Source organism: Condylostylus longicornis, unplaced genomic scaffold (assembly GCF_029603195.1).
Source record: "Condylostylus longicornis isolate FDR11 unplaced genomic scaffold, ASM2960319v2 ptg000038l, whole genome shotgun sequence".
Taxonomy (NCBI): Eukaryota; Metazoa; Arthropoda; class Insecta; order Diptera; family Dolichopodidae; genus Condylostylus; species Condylostylus longicornis.
Genome location: NW_026578007.1, coordinates 12,828,435 through 12,848,338, shown reverse-complemented (window position 1 = coordinate 12,848,338; position 19,904 = coordinate 12,828,435). Strand labels below are relative to the sequence as shown.

Here is a 19,904-nt window from a genome sequence, read left to right as displayed (position 1 = left end):
TTATAAAATTTATATTGTTTTCTAATACATGTACATACACATATTATTTTGTATTTATAAGCTCTTTTACTATTTTTTTTTTTTTTTAGATTATTTTCATTCAAATTTAGTATAAGGTCAATAATGAATGTTTATGTTGCTTAGGGTTGCTTTTACGACGTAATTATGTAAAAATTTTTGTGATAATTTTGCAATATTTTTAATAGTTAAGTATATAGGTATAGTATGTAGTAAAATGAGTAAATTAGAATTTAAAGCAGTTTTTAATAAAACTATTAAAAATATTTAGGGTTTATGAAATTTATAATAACTACTCGAAATATAATACACACACATTCCTTAAAGTAAATAGCAAAAATTGAAAATTAAAATTTGACGAGGTACTTAAGTAGTAAGATACCAACCACTTATTATTATTATTTAAAATGACTTTATAATTTCATGTTTAACTCAATAGATTCTGTTTTATTTATTATAAATAGGAACATGTGTCGGCAAAATAATCAGTTCCTTAACTTTAATTAAATAATAATAATCAAATTGTTCCACTTGCGGAAATTTAGATCATTATAATTTTTTGAATAATAAAATTTTTTAACTTATCAATGAATTAATTTATATAATTAAAACTTGAACAAACTTTTTATGGTTCTGATCCCGTAAACGTGTTCAGAGCCTCTATTTATAAAAAACATAAGGTTTTTAACATCTGTAATATTTTACGATTATTGATAAAGTTGATCAAAATAAATTGAAAATAAACTGAAAGAACAATGCAATACCTTTATTTGAATTAAAAAAAAAAAAGTTGTTCATTAACATTTTCTATAATAAAATCAAGTAATATTTGCATTAAGAATTTTGAATTGAGCTTGATTTAAAGACAATAAGACAGAAACAAGTATATACCTAAGTAGTTAATTATTTAAATTAATATTACTTATGTGTTGTGAAAAGAAAAAACAGATTATCTTTTATTATAATCTTTTATTGATTAGTAATGAGTTCATTAATCAGTTCATTATTAAGTATATTTTAAAAATGAATATTTACATATATGTATGTATATGTAGATAACTATAAAAAAAAATTCTATTAAATTTGAAATATAATTGATATAATAGAATATTAAAATAATAATGTTATACAATAAGTAAGTAATTATAATTTAAAAATTATTTAAATATTTCTCTTTCAAAAATTGTTTAAACTAAATGGTTAGTTATTCTTATTAGCTTTCTTATGAATAAACTTTTTAATGTTTCCGAATAATTCATTTTTATTCGCTCAACTCAATTTATTTTATCTTACAAACTAATTTATTATTTTTATAAATGAACATTATTTTAAAATCTTATCAAAAATATGTACATTTTTATCTTATCTCAAATTTGAGAATTATTTATTAATTTTTCTTTATAGAATTCGAATTATTTAACTGAGTATTATAATTTTTTTTCAATTGTCTATAAAATAGATGCTTATTATTGTTCTTTTCTGATTTTTTTTAAAATGCTTGTTTGCATTTAACTATTAATTGTAATTAATTGTAATATTTCATATGACATGAATATTTGAATAAATTTTGAAAATTTTTAATTCATCTTAAGTAATATAATATACTTACATACATATAAAATAAGATACTTATTTGGAACAATTCTAATGTCTTAATTATGCAGTTTATTAATAAAAATTAAATTTTCATTATTAATTTATATATATATATATATATATATTTTTTTGCAATAATCATTAAAAACTCAATTAATTGTGCAAGACAATTGAATTTTTCATATGCAGTTTTAAAAAAAGGTATAGAAAATTTTCATAAAAATTCAAATAGGGTGGCAAATAGAATTTGATAAATAAAATAAAAACAAACATGAATTCAAATAGGGTGGACGTACCTACAGAAATTTTATTTAAAATTCCAAGTCATCTTAATTTTTTTTATTTTATAAACAAATTTGTAAAGTAATAGAAAAGGAAAGTCTTTAATTTTTTTTTGTATAATGAACTTTTTATAATTCAAAGAAAAAAATAAATAAAAATTGAAAATTTATTTTAAATATAATTGCATAAAAATAAATAAAAAAACAAAAAAAAAAAGTAAAAAATTACGCGACCTCATTTTCATTCAGCAAAAAAGTTTTTTTTCTGTTTTTTCGTACCTACACTAACAAAATATTTGTACTTACAACAAAATTATACACAAATATGTATGTGCATAAAAAATGAGTTTGTGTAGTAAAAATTCGTGTCAAGCAACAATTATGTACCCACTAAAAAAAAACAAAACAAAATAAAAACAAAAGTAAGAAAATAAATATTTTTTTTTTAAATATATAAGATTCGCAATTCAATCAAACCACATATACATAATAAAAATAACAGTAATAATAATAAAAATAGATAGTATATAAAAATATTTACATAAATTTTATATAAGTATTTTTTATTCATAATAAGTACATAAGAGTTTTTTAAAAATAAACATAAATCCTTTTTACTTAAATTTTTATGTATACTTACGTATGCATATAATATGTATGTATATCGTTTGTCTTACATACAAAACATACACCATTATTATTTGCAATGAAAATAAGAAAAAGAAAGAAAATTTTATAAAATATTTATAAATTTTCTCAACCAGTAAGAGTAACGTGGGACAAGGATAATAATAATAAAATCAAATAAAATTTTACATTTCTATTTATTTTCTTTCTTTAAAACACATCAAAATATAAGCATAAAATAAAATACAAAATAAAAAATAAAATTTTATATAAAAAAGGGAAAAGAAAAGCGTGGGTAGAACTAATAGCTAGCTAGATACATATATACATATACATGTATGTACATGCCTAGGAGACTAGGTACATAATATATGTGCATATTTGAAAAATGAAAATTTCTGCGTAATTTTTGTTATTCTTCACACACAAAAAAAATTATTCTGTTTAAAATACACAAAAATATTCTCAACACTGAATTTTTATAAAATAAAATTTACAATTTATACTTTTGCAATATTCGCATCCGCACTTTCATGAATAATGTATTTAGAACTCGGAGTACTACAATTTGAGAAACTTTTGTTTTTTTTTTTTTCGAATTAAACTCAAATTTGGTGGAAAAAAGAAATGGAACAGGTTAAGTATAGGTGCCAATAATATAAAAATTTTTTTAGTCTCTATCTTGGCCTTACGTAAAAATGCTTTTTAATCAAAGGAATTGCTAAAATCACATCCCACAAATTAATATGATAAGATTATAATATTTATTTATTGTAAAAATATGATATTTTTATCGTACTTATTCAATATTCCATTCAGATTTTGTTTTGAGTTTTAATTTTTTTCATTTTTTATCGAAACTTTACACGATTTTGTATGAGTTTATATGAGCAGTTTTTTTTCGACAAATTTCATGTTAATTAATTGATTAGTTTTCAAATTCTCAAAAACTATTTGATATAACACGATAAATCACATAAAAATATGTCAAATTTCAAACCACGACATTCATTTTATAGTATCAATCATGCAATCAAAAAAACACCTCAGTTATCACTTGAAGTTTGAGATTTGTCATAAGCATTTTAATTTTTCATATATTAATATTAGACTCGAAGAGAGTATTTTTAAAATTCTTTTATGTCATAAAAAATAAAAATTTTGCTACTGCATTTCGTATGACAGTGTGTTTTCTTCTGTAAAAGCTGTTTAAAATTGAAATTGGTGAATTATAAGATTCCCGATAACATTAAAAATTTCAAATTAAATTAATGTGAAACAAAATAATTTGAAAAAAAAATTTCATTTTCCCGAATTATATATTCAATAATTTCATAATTTCCAATTGATTAAAAAAAAATTCAACACTGAATTTAAGAAAACTTTAAAAGAACTAAAATAATCACTTGCACGATACACCTGAATTTTATATAACATATTTTTATCAATATACTTTTGTTATGCATTTGCATTATGCACCTTTAATTTGAAAAAAGAAATATATATATATATATATATATATATATGTATATCTGAATTCAAATAAGACCTCTACACATTAAAAAGTCAAAAAGTCACAAGGAAACAAAACAAAAATAAAAAAAATAAAAAAAGGTTTAAACCATTGTTTTTGTTATTGTCTAGGCTAGGTACACAAACATTTATACAAAAACAAAAGAAAAAAAACTGATCTTTAAATGAAAACTTTATTAAGAAATTCAACTGTTAAAGGGAATAAATAAAAAATAAACATAAAATACAAAATAATAAATAGAAATTAAAGATGTAAAAAACAAAAGAAAAGAAAAATTTTTTTCCTTTTTTTTTGTTTTTAAACTGAATTTGATTTTATCACACCAACAACATCCTTTGGAAGGAAAAATATCCTTTTTAATATCATTTATCTTTATATTTTCTTTTTATATTTACACACCTATACACTCACATATTTTATATTTTACCTTTTAATATATATGAAATAATAATCTCTTGATAATGGTTACCGGATTTTGAAAAGAGAAAAAAAAATATAATCGCACACAAGACACAACAAAATAACCTGCAAAGAAATCAAGAAAGCAAAAACAAAAAACAGAGAAATGAAAAGAAAAGAAAAATTGAATTGAAAATAAAAGAAAATATTTAAAAGAAATTGTAAAACGAAGAAAACTGAAAAAAATGAGAAAAATAATGAAAGAAGATGAAAAAATAACAATAAAAGAGCTTTTTTTTTTATTATGAAAAGAAAATATAAAAAATGAAAAAAAGAATAAAATTTGAATGAAAAAGACAAAAAAAGAAAGGTAAAATTCAAAAAACAAACAAACAAAAAAAAATCAATAGCAATTTTTATTTTAAATGAAAAAAAAAAATAAATAAGAACAATACCATAAGAAAATTCCACACTTATATACATACATACGGACATATTTATTGAAATAGGTATATTTATTAGCTGTGTGTGGATGTGTGCGTGCATTTTTTGTATAAAATTTTGTTTTTGCAGTAAAACTTCCTCAAGTCGATCGAATTCACGAATTTTTCATATATAGAGGGAGAACTTAAAAGAGATTTTATTTTGTAATTTCATATGAAGGTCAATCAATATGAAAAATTTTTATTGTACTCTTATCTATTCAAAAAATGAAAAATCACTGAGAAAAATCCTATGATATTAGAATCACTAAGAAATAAAATAATGGGTGATTTTTGTAATACGTGATGAATATGTAATATATTTTTGATAACTGCATTAAAGCAAAACATTTCCGTATGATCAAACGGCACTACTCATAATTTCACTAAAGTTCTGATAATAATTAAGAAATGTTTATAAACAAACTTGATTAATAATATTAGTTTTCGAATATGAATATGGCGAAGTTTTTACTATATATCGCAATATACTGTGCTTTTGAAAAGGGCTTATTTTGTATTAATTGCAGTTTGAAAAACAATATTATTGTGTACTCGTTGATATTACGGTCATTTTTTGCAAGAAAAATTAACTAAAAATTTGATTTGTCGAATGTCAACATTTAATAAAATTTTGTTGCGAGTAAAATTTACATTAACATTTTTAAATTTAAAAACTTAACACTTAAAAAGTCACCCATTATTATTAACAAAAAAAAAATTAAAATCCAATTTTATTTATTAAAAAAAAAATTTTTAAATGCATTTTATTAAAGTTATTAAAATAAAAGGAAATCAAAAAATAAATATTTTTATTGTGTTAAGCTTTTTAATTAAAATTAAAAAAAAAATTTCACAAAAATTGTAAATTTCTTTAAAAGTAAAAATTTTTTCATTTTCTCTGATGTTGAAATCAAATTTATTTTAGGCGCGAAAATGTTAATAAAGAAGAGGTAGTGGGGAGCAATTATTGAATATGAGAAAATAAAACAAAATTGTTGATTAAATAGCCACAAGATCAAATTTATTGCAGTATTTAAATATTTATTTTAAAAGTATGTAAAGAAATTTATTAAATGTAAAATATTAATTACTTACAAAAAAAATTTTTCAAACGCGCATACATGCCGCTATATGATCGAATGGAATTTGTAATTTTTTACAAACTGATTGCAATATAAAAATGTTTACAGATTTAAAAATTGTCTAGATATTTCGATCAATTATTATAGTGTAAGTGACGCTATTTCAACAACTACAAAAAATTTCATTTGACAAAATTCATATATACATGATTATACTTTGAAAGTATCATGACTTGATCCGTGAAAATATTAATCAATTTAAAGTTCTTGCAAGCTGGAGAGTTTTTCTCGTAAACAGTTTAATTTACCCGCATTTGGTTCAAATCAGAGTTCTCGGTATTTTCTAATAGATGTTTCACATTTCCAATAAGATTTCTCTAAGCTCATTAAGGCGAATTTTTTTAATTGGATTTTTGCATTTTTTCTCAAACTATCGACTGAACGTCTCAATTTCAAAAATAGAAGTGAATAATTCTTCTCACTCGAAAATTACATTATACAAATATATGTTACTCACTTTCCGAATCTAATTTCAAATCAATAATATGTGCAATGTACTTATCTCTATTTTATTATATTAAATAATTTTTATTATTCTCTTATTCTTTTTACTATAATATCGTATTTCTTAATTTTTATATTTTATTAGGCCAAGTATATTCAATTCCTATATAAAATTTATTTTCCCTTTTTAAAAGCTGATGATAAGATTTTTCACCTTACTCCCAAATCATATTACATTTATTTTTTTATAATAGTGATAACATTTGAATTCAATTAATGTCTCGAAATTGTTTAATACGAGTATTATGTTAATAAATATTTTAATAATACAATTTTTATTTTCTTTCAATAAGAAAACATAAAAATTTTAATGAATAATATAAAAAAAAAATATAAGAGTAAATTCTACTGTGTGGGTACTTATATGAAAATTCCAATTATATTTTATATTACATACATAACATGTACATACTTAACACGTACGTTCTAATAGGAAAAAGTTGTAGGAAATGAAAAATAACAATATATAAAAAGTAATAAATAAATAAATAAAATACAAGCGATAATATGAAATTAAATTCTACTCGTATAAAAATGAAATTACGAAATAAATAACAAAATATTTTGCCGACACAAATGAATTCATCACCACCATAATAACATAAAATAATGAACTCCTCTTGTCAAAATATATAAAAGAATTATAATAAAGAGGATATAGGAAAAACAATCATTTTTTAACTGTTTAATTATTTATTGTAGGTGTACCTATTTATATATATATATATGTATAAATAAAGAACATAAATAAGGCAAATAAATAACTCGTGTAGTAAATAAATTTTAAATAGACACATAAAGATTTTTTCGCACCCAAAAGTAAAATAAGTAAAAAATAAAAAAAAAACATTAATGATTTTAATATTGTCCTACTACCAATGAACTACAACTACAAATATATTTAATTTTAATTACTCCATTTTTTTTTTTCTCCAATATTGTCCTTATATATACAAAATGTTTGTGTTGCAATATTTAAGCAATTATTTTATTTACAATTTAAGTATATAAGTTTTTATATAGTATATGTTATATGTTAAAAAGGAATTGGTATGTAAACGTTTGAATATAATTATATAAAATATAAATTATGTGTATGTATGTGTATCAGTGTTGTCATATATCGTGAAAAATTTTCCTTCTCATATATCTATAGAAATTTTATAGTGTAAAAGGAGAAGATAAGAAAATCAAATTGATCAAAATAGTGGGAAAATTTTATTTTGAAATTCCTCAAATCGTTGAAATTAATTATTTTGATTTTTTATTGAAAAAATTTTTTGGTTTACAGAAACAGCAAAATATCTACTGCTTTAAAATTTGGAACTCTCTCAATTTCTCTTTCTGTCGCATTTTGAACAACATGCTAAAGAAAAAAAACATTTTTTGAGAGAATAAACCGAATTGCCGTCTTAATAAACATTTTTAGTGTGTTAGCTTTAGTTCAAAGAAAAAATCCTTTGCTACAATTCAACTTCGTCTAAAGAAATAATCAATTAAATTTTTTTTTTTTTTAAATTGAATATTTAAATTCAGTTTGTTAAAGAGACTAGTTAAGAAACTTTTTAGCAAAATTGTGTCCCAGAAAGTGAAAATTTACAGTTTTATTCTTATTTAAGTATTTTTAGTATAGGATTTATAAGTATAAGATACCAATTTTATTAAAAATTTTAAGTAAAAACAAAAATATTTTTATTAAGATATGGGATTTTCTATAATTCAGATGTACCACCTGAAGTTCTGGCTATTTATGAAGTTCTGACAGAAAAGTATTTTTCTTTTTGCATCATTCCACATATGCAGGAACTAACTAGCCTCTTTTGTATCAAAGATTGTAGATTTGGTAGTTTGAATTTATCGAACATTTTTGATATTAAAATTTTAAGTTAGAATTAAACATTCATAAATCCCGTAAATATAGATAAATTTACTGGAACTTATGTATATACATATTATAAACAATGCAATCTGTTAAGAACTGCTCAAATGAGGTTTTATCAATCACAATCAAGGAAAATATGAAATATTTTGTAAATAAAACCTAATAAACTGAACAAGTTTTATATTTGTAATTATTTTTTTTCGAGAATTTTCAAGGAATATAGTATCTGACAACACTGATCTATATGTATAAATAATGTATATGTTTGTATGTATGTGCAGGGGTATACCATACTGATTAAGTTTATGGTATATTATAAGAAAAAAAAAAACAGAAAGAGAATCAAAAACAAAATATATTTATGTATTGTAGGGAAATAAATGCTTATTATTTTATATTACATACACATATACATTATATACTTAGCAATAATAACAGTTTAAACATTTATATATACAGTTACTTTTATATATTATGAACTCATAAAATATAAAAAAGTTTTCGAGGAAACAAAAGCTTCTTAATATTTTTTTTCTATTAAAATATCTATACTGTCATCATCATTATAACTGATATATACAAAATATCCAAGTATATATACATACTTATACATACATACATATGTATATTATATTCATTGATATATATATATATGCATATTTACAAATTTTTGTATGTAAATACAAAAAAAATTTTTTTTTAACAAAAACACAATCATTTGGGAGAGTATAAAAAATAGATACGATTTCAGTTTTTTCAGTATTTTATTGAGAATCCTTAACTAAAGACACTAGCGATTAAAAAAATATTTGTTTTGCTGAATTTTCTTGAAAAAAATAAATTTATAAAATATGTATATAATATTTGTAAAATATTAAAAAGTTGTTTAAAATTTTGTTAAAAAATTAAAATATTGCAAAAATTCTTTAAAAAATTTCAGAAAAAATATGGAGTAAATATGAAATTTCTTGTTAATTAATAAAAAAAAAATATTAAAACAGTGTACACACATAATTTTTTTTTTTTTTCAATCCAATAATTTGTAATGAATATTAATTTGTATTTATTGTAATTGTAGGAATTTGAAACAAATTTTAAATTAAATAATAGCAGAATTTTTACAACTATAATATTTAATTTGAATTCAAAAATTTTTTTAGAAAAATTTAAGAATTTGTTAAAATGAAAATGAAAATCTCGTTCTATTTTTCTTAATTTTTATTTCTCGGAATTTTCTTTCACTATACTAAATTTTAAATAATAATTATTAATAATGAAAATTAATAATTTTAATATTGAAAATATTAAAAATTTGTAAAGTAAATTTTGAAGAAAAAATAGAAAAATATTGCACTGAATAAAAAAAAAAATATACTTACACTTAAAATAATATGAGTGTACAAAATTTATACAGATTTTGATTTTATATATAAGAGTAAGAGTATTTGTGTGCATATGTTACGGTAAAAGTTCATGTGAAATGTAATTAAATAAATTTTAATCCAGTTAACAAAAAAATCCCCTAAAAATTATTAATAACTATGCCCCATACATATGTACTCGTATATTTGTAATTGTAAAATTAAATTATTTTTACAATTAGTTTAAGTGATTAATTTTAATTAATTTTAAACTGAATTAATAATGTATTGAATTAATGTTGTATAATTAATTAGTGAAATTCGGTTAATTGCATTTATTAAGAGAGTTATATTTAATGTTGTAATTATATCCAAAATTTAATATGATGAGTTTTAAACGGAAATAATAAACTTTTTGTACACTAGAAGAACGTAAAAATAAAAAAAAAATTTTTACTAATGCGCGATAATTGTTAGTTTATGCGCACCTGCATATCATTTTCGTCTTAATCAATTCTAATAAAAATTTGTATTTCAATTTTAAATGTGATTTGAATGAATTGATGAGTTTCTGAAATAGGTTGGTTGCTTCGTAAACTAAATGCTCATGTTAAATTTTTGACAATATCTAAGATAATAATTAGTAGATTTTCTTGAAAATTTTTTATAAAATTTTAACTAATTTGAATTTAAAAATAAATTTATTAACAACAATCAAAATTGTTCACTTTCTTAAACTATTTGGTAACTATTTGAAAAATTTAGCAGTTGATCATGTGCTATTCGCATCAATATTTTTTTTTTATAATTTCTTCTTATATATATATGTATGTATATATAGTCAACAAAATAATTATATATTCTGTTTATTTTTTGTAATTATTTTCATATAATTTTTATTGTATAATTATTTTACCTGTACTACTACATACCCATAAATATTATACATTCATTATGCAGAAGCACGATTTATATTGTTAACTGTTAATAATAAAATATTTTATAAAAATTAAACATATTCAGAATGAATTTAAATTCAGTGATTTCGAATTTTCAATTTTTAAATTCGATTATTTTTAAACATAAAAAAAAAAATTAAATAAACTTCTAAGAAAATTAATTTAAATTAAATTTGAAAGACTAAATTATTTAAGTTTCGGATTCAAAAAAAAATTTTTTTTTTTCAAAAATATTTTACTATTACTATTTTCAACATGTACTTTAAAAAGTATTTTAAAGTATGTACTCTAAAAATTTAACATGTACATATACTCTCAAAATATTATGTCTTTATTTGAATGACGGACGGTACAAGACGGATGCACCGCACCGCACCGTCTTTTACAAACAGTAAAACTGAAAAATGACAAACAGTAAAATAATAAAATTAGTAATAAAAACTAATATCACATCAGTATGTGTTCATAACAGCAGCACTGGACGCCTTGACCTTCTACCGAATAATTTATTAAACGAGTGCGCCAAGTGGTATGCAATTTATATCAGTTTTACTTATCCAAACGCGTATTATATGTATAACTATTTTCGATTTTTTTTCAATTCTCTTAAATTTTGTTTTTAAAGTAAAGTTAGATTCGCTTAATATTACAAAAGCAGCTTTTAATCACTATCTAAACGTATCTTAAAAAAATTTAAAATTTATACTGAAATTATTATTAAGTATACCGTAACGCAAACATACGTTCAGAAATAAATACAAATGCACACTCTATATAGTTAAGTATATAAGTTCATAAATTCATATTATATGTAGGTATAAATTCATATTATATGTAGGTATATTCATTGTTACGTTTTATACACTAGTATGTATACATACGAGTATATACTCAATGCATATGTGTGTATTCATCACACAGAGAAAAAAGAAATATTAAAAGAGCTTTTTTTAATTTACAAATTATTTTATTTTTTGTTTTCTATTTTGTGGTTTCAATGAAAAAGGAATTTAAAGGAACAAACAAAAAAAATAATTGAAGAAGTTTGAAGAAAAAAAAAAAAAAAAAAAAATCTAAAAAAAAATCAGAGTAAAAAAAATAAAAAGGACTTGTGATCTCATTTTCTTTTTGCTTTCTACTTTCATTTTAAATAATTTTCTAAGAAATTAAAAATTAAAGAGAAAATTTTTTTAGAATAAAAAATAATTCACATACTACTGTTTTTTTTTTAGTGAACGTAAAAAATAAAGCTAATACAAAGGAAAGTTTTGGAAACAAGTAATAAAAAAAAACAAACAAGTTGAACTTAAACATTCCGAATATAAATATAAAACAAAGATTTGGAAAATTCCAAAAAGTTATCAGTTTTTTTTTTTGACTTTGTGTTCGGTATTCAATTCCTTAAGTATTTAAAATAAATCAAATTAATTTAATTAACTGAGTAGAACATTTTCCAAAAACCTTTTCTAACAGTAATCTTGCTATTTTTTTGTTAAAACAAATGAAAAACACTATTGTTTCTAATAAAATTTAATTTTAATAACAATGTTAAAAATATCAATTTAAATAAATAATTAAAGAAAATTTTAATTAAAATAAAATTGTGAAAAAACAAGAAGCAAACATTTACTTAAAAAACCAAAAGTTTCTAAAAAAATTTTTTTAACTTAATAATGTTAATTTTTGGTATTTAAAAGAAAACCAAATTTTTTTTATTATTAATTAATTTATTTATTTAACTAATTTAAAATAATTTATTCATAATAAAAATTAAAACAACAAATATTTTAATAATTCATTCTTATTATCTTGCTTTTAAAATAATAAAAACGTGAAAGAATTATTGTTAAAACAAAAAGTGTGCATTTCAGTTATATTATACTTAAAAGAAAATTTTATTAATTTTGTTACTTAATTATTAAATTATTGCAATTGTATATATATACAAGTTAAAATAATTATTTTAAATTTGTGCGAATGTTTTATTTTAACGAAAAAACTAAAAATACTATAAAAATGAATTTATTATTGAAACAATTATTTATTATGTATAATATATCAGCATTTAGATGTTCTAAGTTAAAGTTAATTATTTTACAATTATTAATTTAAATTAATTAATATAAAAAGTATACATTAAATTATAATACAAATAAAACATTATAAATTGTGACTGTTCAAAAAACAAAAATAGAGAAAAGGAAAAAATTTTCTTTTTTACTTAAATTTTTTTTTGAGTGTATTCAATTTTTTTTTTCACCAATAATTTTTGACTGTGTACTTATAAACTGTTTTTTTTAATAACAATTAAAATTATCTCGCATGTTATAATTTTATTTTCAAATTTTTTATGACTTTACAATTGATTTTTGAAAGTGAAAATTGAGTATTATAAAGAAGGAAGCGGCAACTCTAATATAAAACTGGTAAACATGAGATACAAAAATTATACTTGGAAATCTTATAACATTTCAAAAGTTTTATTTTAGAATTTAAGAAGGTTTAATTTTTTTTTTTTTTCAAAATCTTCAATAAAACCGAACTTTTCCAATTCAATGAGGAAAACGGCAGCTCCACACGTTCTCTACATGATATTTTAAAACGTCACTCTGTGTATATAAAGCCATTTTTTTTTAATTAGGTTTTGGGATAAAAAATCCGCATCTGTAGAAAAAGAGCGACTTCATTCGCTTTGGCTCATTCGAAACTTCATAATTGAATGAATCCAAGTGTCATTTCAAAAATGATAAGATCTGATTTCGAAAGCCTACAAGAAAGAAAAAGAAAATAAATAATTAAATAAATAATTTAAATAAATTGAATATTTTATAACATTTGAACTAATTGTGTACGTTTGTGTAAGATACGAACAACACTCTGATTTTGTCATAATTACATACATATTTTTAGTGCTATTTTACAAAAGTTTGCAAATTCAAGTTAATTCGAATTGAATCAATAAGTTTATAAAGTAGCACATTTATTTTAAACAAGTGAACTGTTCTTTTTTTGTCCCAAAAACATCTTCTATTTACTTTATTCTCTTAAAATCATAATACATACATGCTATATTTTCTTCCATTGCATACTTTTAGGGCGAAAAAAAAATAAATGAAAACAGGTGGTAAATATATTTCCTTGTTCGCCGATTTTGAGAGACGGACAGTAATTTCTTTAACGTTTTTTTGAAGTGTCGTCACACATACTATAAAATTTTTATATAGGTGCTAGCTATTAATTCAAGAGAATGATACTTTTTAGCCACTGTAACTCAAAAAAAAAAATTTAACAAATGGCACTCGAAAAAATCGCATTGTGCTCAATTCTGTTAATCTGTCGAAAGCGATCATCACTTAATTGTCAATTATTAGGCAACTCATCATGACGGTTAAGATAAACAGTTATATATATTTTTTTGTAGAAAAATATTTATTAAAGAACTCAGAGTATCGGAAAAATTAGTTATCAAAAATTAGACTCTTTCATTTCATACTTATTGTAAAATTATTCATAAAAACGAAATTCGACTTTTTTTTGTTAGTTAAATTTGGAAATTGCTTACGGTTTTCGGACGATAAGTTGTCAAAATTGAATTTTAAAGGATTTGAGGGATTAAAACTTTTTCTTCTAAAAAATAAATTTCTTCCGAAAATACATTTTCATTAGAATCTTATTGCTCTAGAGGAATTGGTATTGAACTACTGGAACCAAAAAAGTCATTTCAATAAGCACATTTTTTTGTTTATTAACCTTTCATTTAATAAAGTTGGGTCAAACCAATGGTTTGTATTGTAGCACTTTTCCCTTCGACAAGTGAAAATTCTGTTTTTAAATACAGTCTATGTATACCTTTCACACTATTAAAATTATTTTCATTAATTTACACAACTATTTCTAGGATTGCATATATTTAGGATGAACGATTTATGCAGTCTTTGAAATAAAGCAAAAATTAATATAAAGAGGGGTTAACATAATGCTCGATTTTAAGGTTTAAATGTGTGAGTTAAGAAAAATAATTATATTTTTTAATGTCATGGAATTTACCGTTAACCTTTAGCGTTTATAGACATTTGAAAAAGCTTGCGGTTTCGGAAATATAGGGTGCCAAAAATTCAAATTTTACAAATTTCAAGGGGCGATAACTTGAGAGGGGGCGGAGATGGAAAAAAATTTTCTTCTAACGAAATGAACTATTTGGTAATGTCTAAAAGGTCCTAAAATTTCAAGCTTCTACAGGCTGGGGTCTAGAAGAAAAACGAAATCAAAAATTTGGAAAAAAAAGACTTTAGATAACGGTAAATTTGAACGGCCATTTTGTTTTTCTAAAGTTTAGCTATAGTATACCGTGCTAGAGGAAGCAAGCCGTTGTCTTTCTGCGTTTGCAAAATTTCAAAAATGCTTATGGTTTCATTGCAACAAATAGTTAAAAAAGGCCGTTTTTAGGGTTTTGGGGGGGTATAACTTCTAGAGGGGGGGAGATAGGTAAAAATTTTGTTCTATGGAAATAAGTTTCTAGTAAAGATCTATGTACATACAAAATTTCAGCTTTCTATCTTCAACGGTGTAGAAGTTTTGTAAACAGACACACGGACAGACGGACGGACGGACAGAGTGAAACTAATAAGCACTTTTTTTCAAAAATCTTTTGGAAAAGTGCTAAAAACACAAACATTGAATTTTCTTAAAAATTAGCAGTTGTAGAATAACTAGATGAGCATTCGTATTTTGGATTTCATTCAACACTATAAATTGATTTTGCATCTTTACTGTACTAAAAAAGAAAAAAGAAAAATTCGAATACTTAAACTTAAGTTTTCTTTTTTAAATACCAAAGAGATTTGAAGTGTCATCAGCAGAGGGCACACACTCAAATAAAAAAAAATCAAAAGATAATTTAAGTGTTTTTCTCTTTATTTTTCAATTATGTGTGTCCAACAAAAGTACAATAAACAAAGATATAATTAGATTAATAAATGCCGTTAATATGTTATAAATGTGTACGAACATTGAGTATGTATATATATGTATATACATATGTGTGAAAATATTAATAGTGTGGGTACACAACATAAATTAAAATAGTAGTGACAACATTTAATAGATTATTGGCATTTCTTTTTGATTAAATCCTTTTTGTTGTTCTTTGGAGACTTTATATAATTATTTTAGATCACAGATTTTGAAGAAATAGCATTAAAATCAATAAAAGATTTCGTATTTAAATTAATTTTTAAATTAAAGAAAATAAAACTGTTTTTTTTAAGTTTGAATAAAAAAATGGCGGAAAACGAATTTAATTTAGAGATTTAAAGTATAAGATCTAAACTTAACATTGAGAGGCTTAAATTTTAAGATTTTTTTGAGAGATTCGAAAAATATTTCATAATATTAATTTTTTTTTAACATGCTGATTTTAAAAATAAAGACAAAATTGTATAATGAATAATTTTTCACGGGCTTCAATGTGTAAATGTAATTTTTATTTGAAGGACATATCAAACACTGGTTTTTTATTTTTTGTAAATATTTTTCACAACCAAGTTTACAGTTATATAATATATTATAAAATAATATAATTGGCAAGTCAATATTTTTCTCTTTTGATTAAGAGCAATTGAAAAGTGTTGCCTGATAATAATGTTTAATTCATTCACGTAATTCTTTTATAAAATATTTACACAAATTTTCAAAATTCGAATGAATATTCGATAAATGTAAAAGAACGCGGTCTTTTAAAACAAAAAAAAAAAAACGCAAAAAGTACATAATTATCACAATTTCATTTTAAACTGCGCACGGAATCATTGGCGGAAATTACACAGACTAATTTCCATACAATTAAAATTTGACGTAATATACTAACTAATCTATCTTAAATAAACACAATAGTATCATTGAAAGTTCAGTATATTCTTGCATAGCGTCAAGATAAATTCATATAATAATCTTTAATATTATTTATATTAAATGAAGAGAAAATAAAATTCTTGTTCAAATCAATGAAATTCCAATTTAAAAAATTTTTGATTTCTTATCTTTTAATAGAAATGTGATGGATAAATATGAATTCGATAAAGCGTTCCATACAAATCAAATATTTGAGTCGAACATACTAAATTTTGTTTAGGTCTTTCTTTCGAACCGTTTGTTACCAATCGAAAAAAAACTGTATACAGTCGAAAAAATTATAATTAAATAATAAATACTTTTGAAATGTTACAAGTAATCGACATGAAATTAAAAATTCATATACTCAACAAAAACCAAATAATTAATAATTTTTTTCACAAATATTGTATAATTATCTAGATAAATGACAATTATATTTACAAAAAGCAATTAAAAGAAAAATTCTAAAAAGTTCAAAAGTCTAAAAAAAAGAACATTGAAAACAACAAAAATTCATTTATATTAAATTATTTGAAACACGTAATGTTTTCAGAAAAAAATAGTGAAAAATTATTAAATAAATCAACATTTTATATTGAAAAATATTGTAATAAATTCTTTCGAAATTTACCACCTAAAAAATACTATAAAAGTGAAATAAATTCTACAATTGAAATAAAACAAAATATACAAAATTTATATAAAGAACAAAATAATATTAGAAATATAAAAAATTCAAAAAAAAATAAAAATAATAATTCAATTAAAAAATTTCTAAAAAATCTATTTAAATCAGCAAATAATTTAAATTTAAAAGACAAAATAAAAAAATTAATTGATAAAACGAAATTTAATAAAAAAAATGATGTTAAAAATCGGCGCTGTTATATTGCTTCGGCGGTAGCAGCAGCCGTATTTTTTTATACAGCTATAATATTTTTATTACAAATAATTATTAATAAATTTTTAATAAAATCTATTATAATTAATTCAACAACAACAACAACAGCACAAACAGTAATACCAACAGCAACAGCATCATTAATATCAACAACAAAAATTTCAACAATTATTTCAACAATATTATTATTTATTATTGAATTATTTACAATTATTTTAATTATAATATTTATAATAATTGGTAAATTATTACTTGATAATTATATAAAACGTATACAAAAACGTAAAGAAATTTTTAATACATTATCAACAATAGATTTTTTAATTAAATTAAATTTTCATAAAATTTCATATCAAATTTATAACGCAATTATTATGAAAGTTAATAAATTAAAAATATTACCAACTGTTATTGGATGGCGTGTTGGTATATCAATGGTTAAACCAGATCCAGGAGACTGACATAAATTCAATAAAAATATAATATTATTTTATGAAAAAATAATATTAAAAATAAATGATCAATTAAAATTATTTGAAAATAATATTCAATTTTTTGAAAAAGAAATTCATATAAATGAAGATAGAAAAACAACTGAAATAACAACTGAAATAAAACAAATACAAGGCGAAATAATAAAGGAACAATCAAAACAAAAGAAATTAATAAAAACAACAGATACAACAACAATAAATACAATAATACTAAATTACGACAAATTGTATTATCATTATTATTATAAAATATTGAAAGCTGCAAATATTAAAGAAATTATAATGCAAATATCATATAATTGTATAATAATATTGAAGAAGAATTTAAATCATTATAAATACAATATTAGAAATATTATAATGTGGTGGTATACAGATTGACTACTAAGCATTAAAATTAAAAGAAAATTTAAGAAAATTTTATACAGATAGCAATTTATCACATAAAAGAAAATATATACAATTATATTTAAAATAAGGAAGATTAAAAGGAATAATAAATTAATATTAAAAATAATTTGATATAAATTTTTTCATTTCTTATATATATGTATATATATATATACTTGATTTTTTTGGACATCTTTTGAGATGAGAATTTAATTGTAATCGAAGGAGATTACAATTGAGATTGAATTCAAGCATTGAATTTGAAGAATCATTCAACAAGTATTATTTGAGCGACAAAGTAATTATTACTGTCGAATTGCAACAAATTAAAAGGTGCATAAAAGGAGAATAAAAGCTAAAAATAATTTAGAATTTGAATTCAAAGCAAAAAACTGAAAGAAATTTTGCAAAGCACTGAAATATCCGAATATCGGAATATTGGTCGAAAAAAAACAGAAATAGAAGTAATTTCAAATTAAAGATAAATATTAAATTAAAATTAATGAAAATTTGAATAATTTTCTTAAAAAAATTTTGTAAATCACTTGAAAACATATTTGAAAATAAATTATTAATAATATTAAAACAAAAAATTTTAAGAGTTTTAATAAACAACTAAAATTATTTTCTAAATCATTATTACTTAATAACAAAAATTTTTTAATTTTATAATAAATTGGAATTTTAAAAATTAATAATCATAATTATTTTTTTTTGCTATAATCATAATTTTTTTTCAAACAAGTGCATATAATTTACAAGAATTGAATTGTTTATGAAGAAATATTAAAATATATTATAAATATAATTATTTAACTAAGCTATAACCACCGGTTTAATTATACTAAAATATATATAAATGAAATGTACATAATTTAAAACAAAAAAAAAAATAAATTATATCAAAATATACCAGGTTTGGAGAATCGTATAAATTATACAAAAAAAAAAAAAAACTAAAATTAATATAAATTAAGAATATAAAAAACAATTTATAAAACTTTATTAAGAGAAAAAAATAAAGACACATATTAAATTAAATATTGTATAGGTGCATTATAACAAAAAATAATTATTATAATAAATTATTGTAATAAAATTATTTAAAAACAAAAAATTATTACTTAATAAATTAAAAACAAACAAAAGAAAATTTTAAAATTATAAAAACCAAATTGATTATTAAAGAAAAATATTTCTATTAAAAATTAACTGTGACATTATTATAACCCCAATAATAATAATTACTTACTTACTTAAAAAAAAAACAATTACATCGTACTTAAGGATATTAAAAATTATTGAAAGAAAAGATTGTATAAAAGCTATTAATGAATTGAAATAATTTGTGAAAAAAAATATTAAGATAATTATTAAAATAAATAATAATAATTAAATTAAAAAATCATTTACATATACATATACTAAAAACTATTCAA

At 20.8% G+C, this 19,904-nt stretch overlaps 1 protein-coding gene across 1 annotated transcript; it reads left to right on the top strand.

Annotated features, from left to right (window-relative positions):
- The first annotated feature begins 13,040 nt into the window (after positions 1-13,040).
- Positions 13,041-19,256, top strand: LOC129609319 (uncharacterized). Its single transcript, XM_055521283.1, has 2 exons — positions 13,041-13,214; positions 17,101-19,256. The coding sequence occupies exon 2, from the start codon at positions 17,224-17,226 to the stop codon at positions 18,040-18,042; it is 819 nt and encodes a 272-aa protein (XP_055377258.1). The 5' UTR covers positions 13,041-13,214; positions 17,101-17,223; the 3' UTR covers positions 18,043-19,256.
- The last annotated feature ends 648 nt before the right edge of the window (positions 19,257-19,904 follow it).

Coding starts and splice junctions, on each gene's coding strand:
- LOC129609319 (XM_055521283.1), top strand. CDS start 17,224: ATGTTTTCAGAAAAAAATAGTGAAAAATTATTAAATAAATCAACATTT.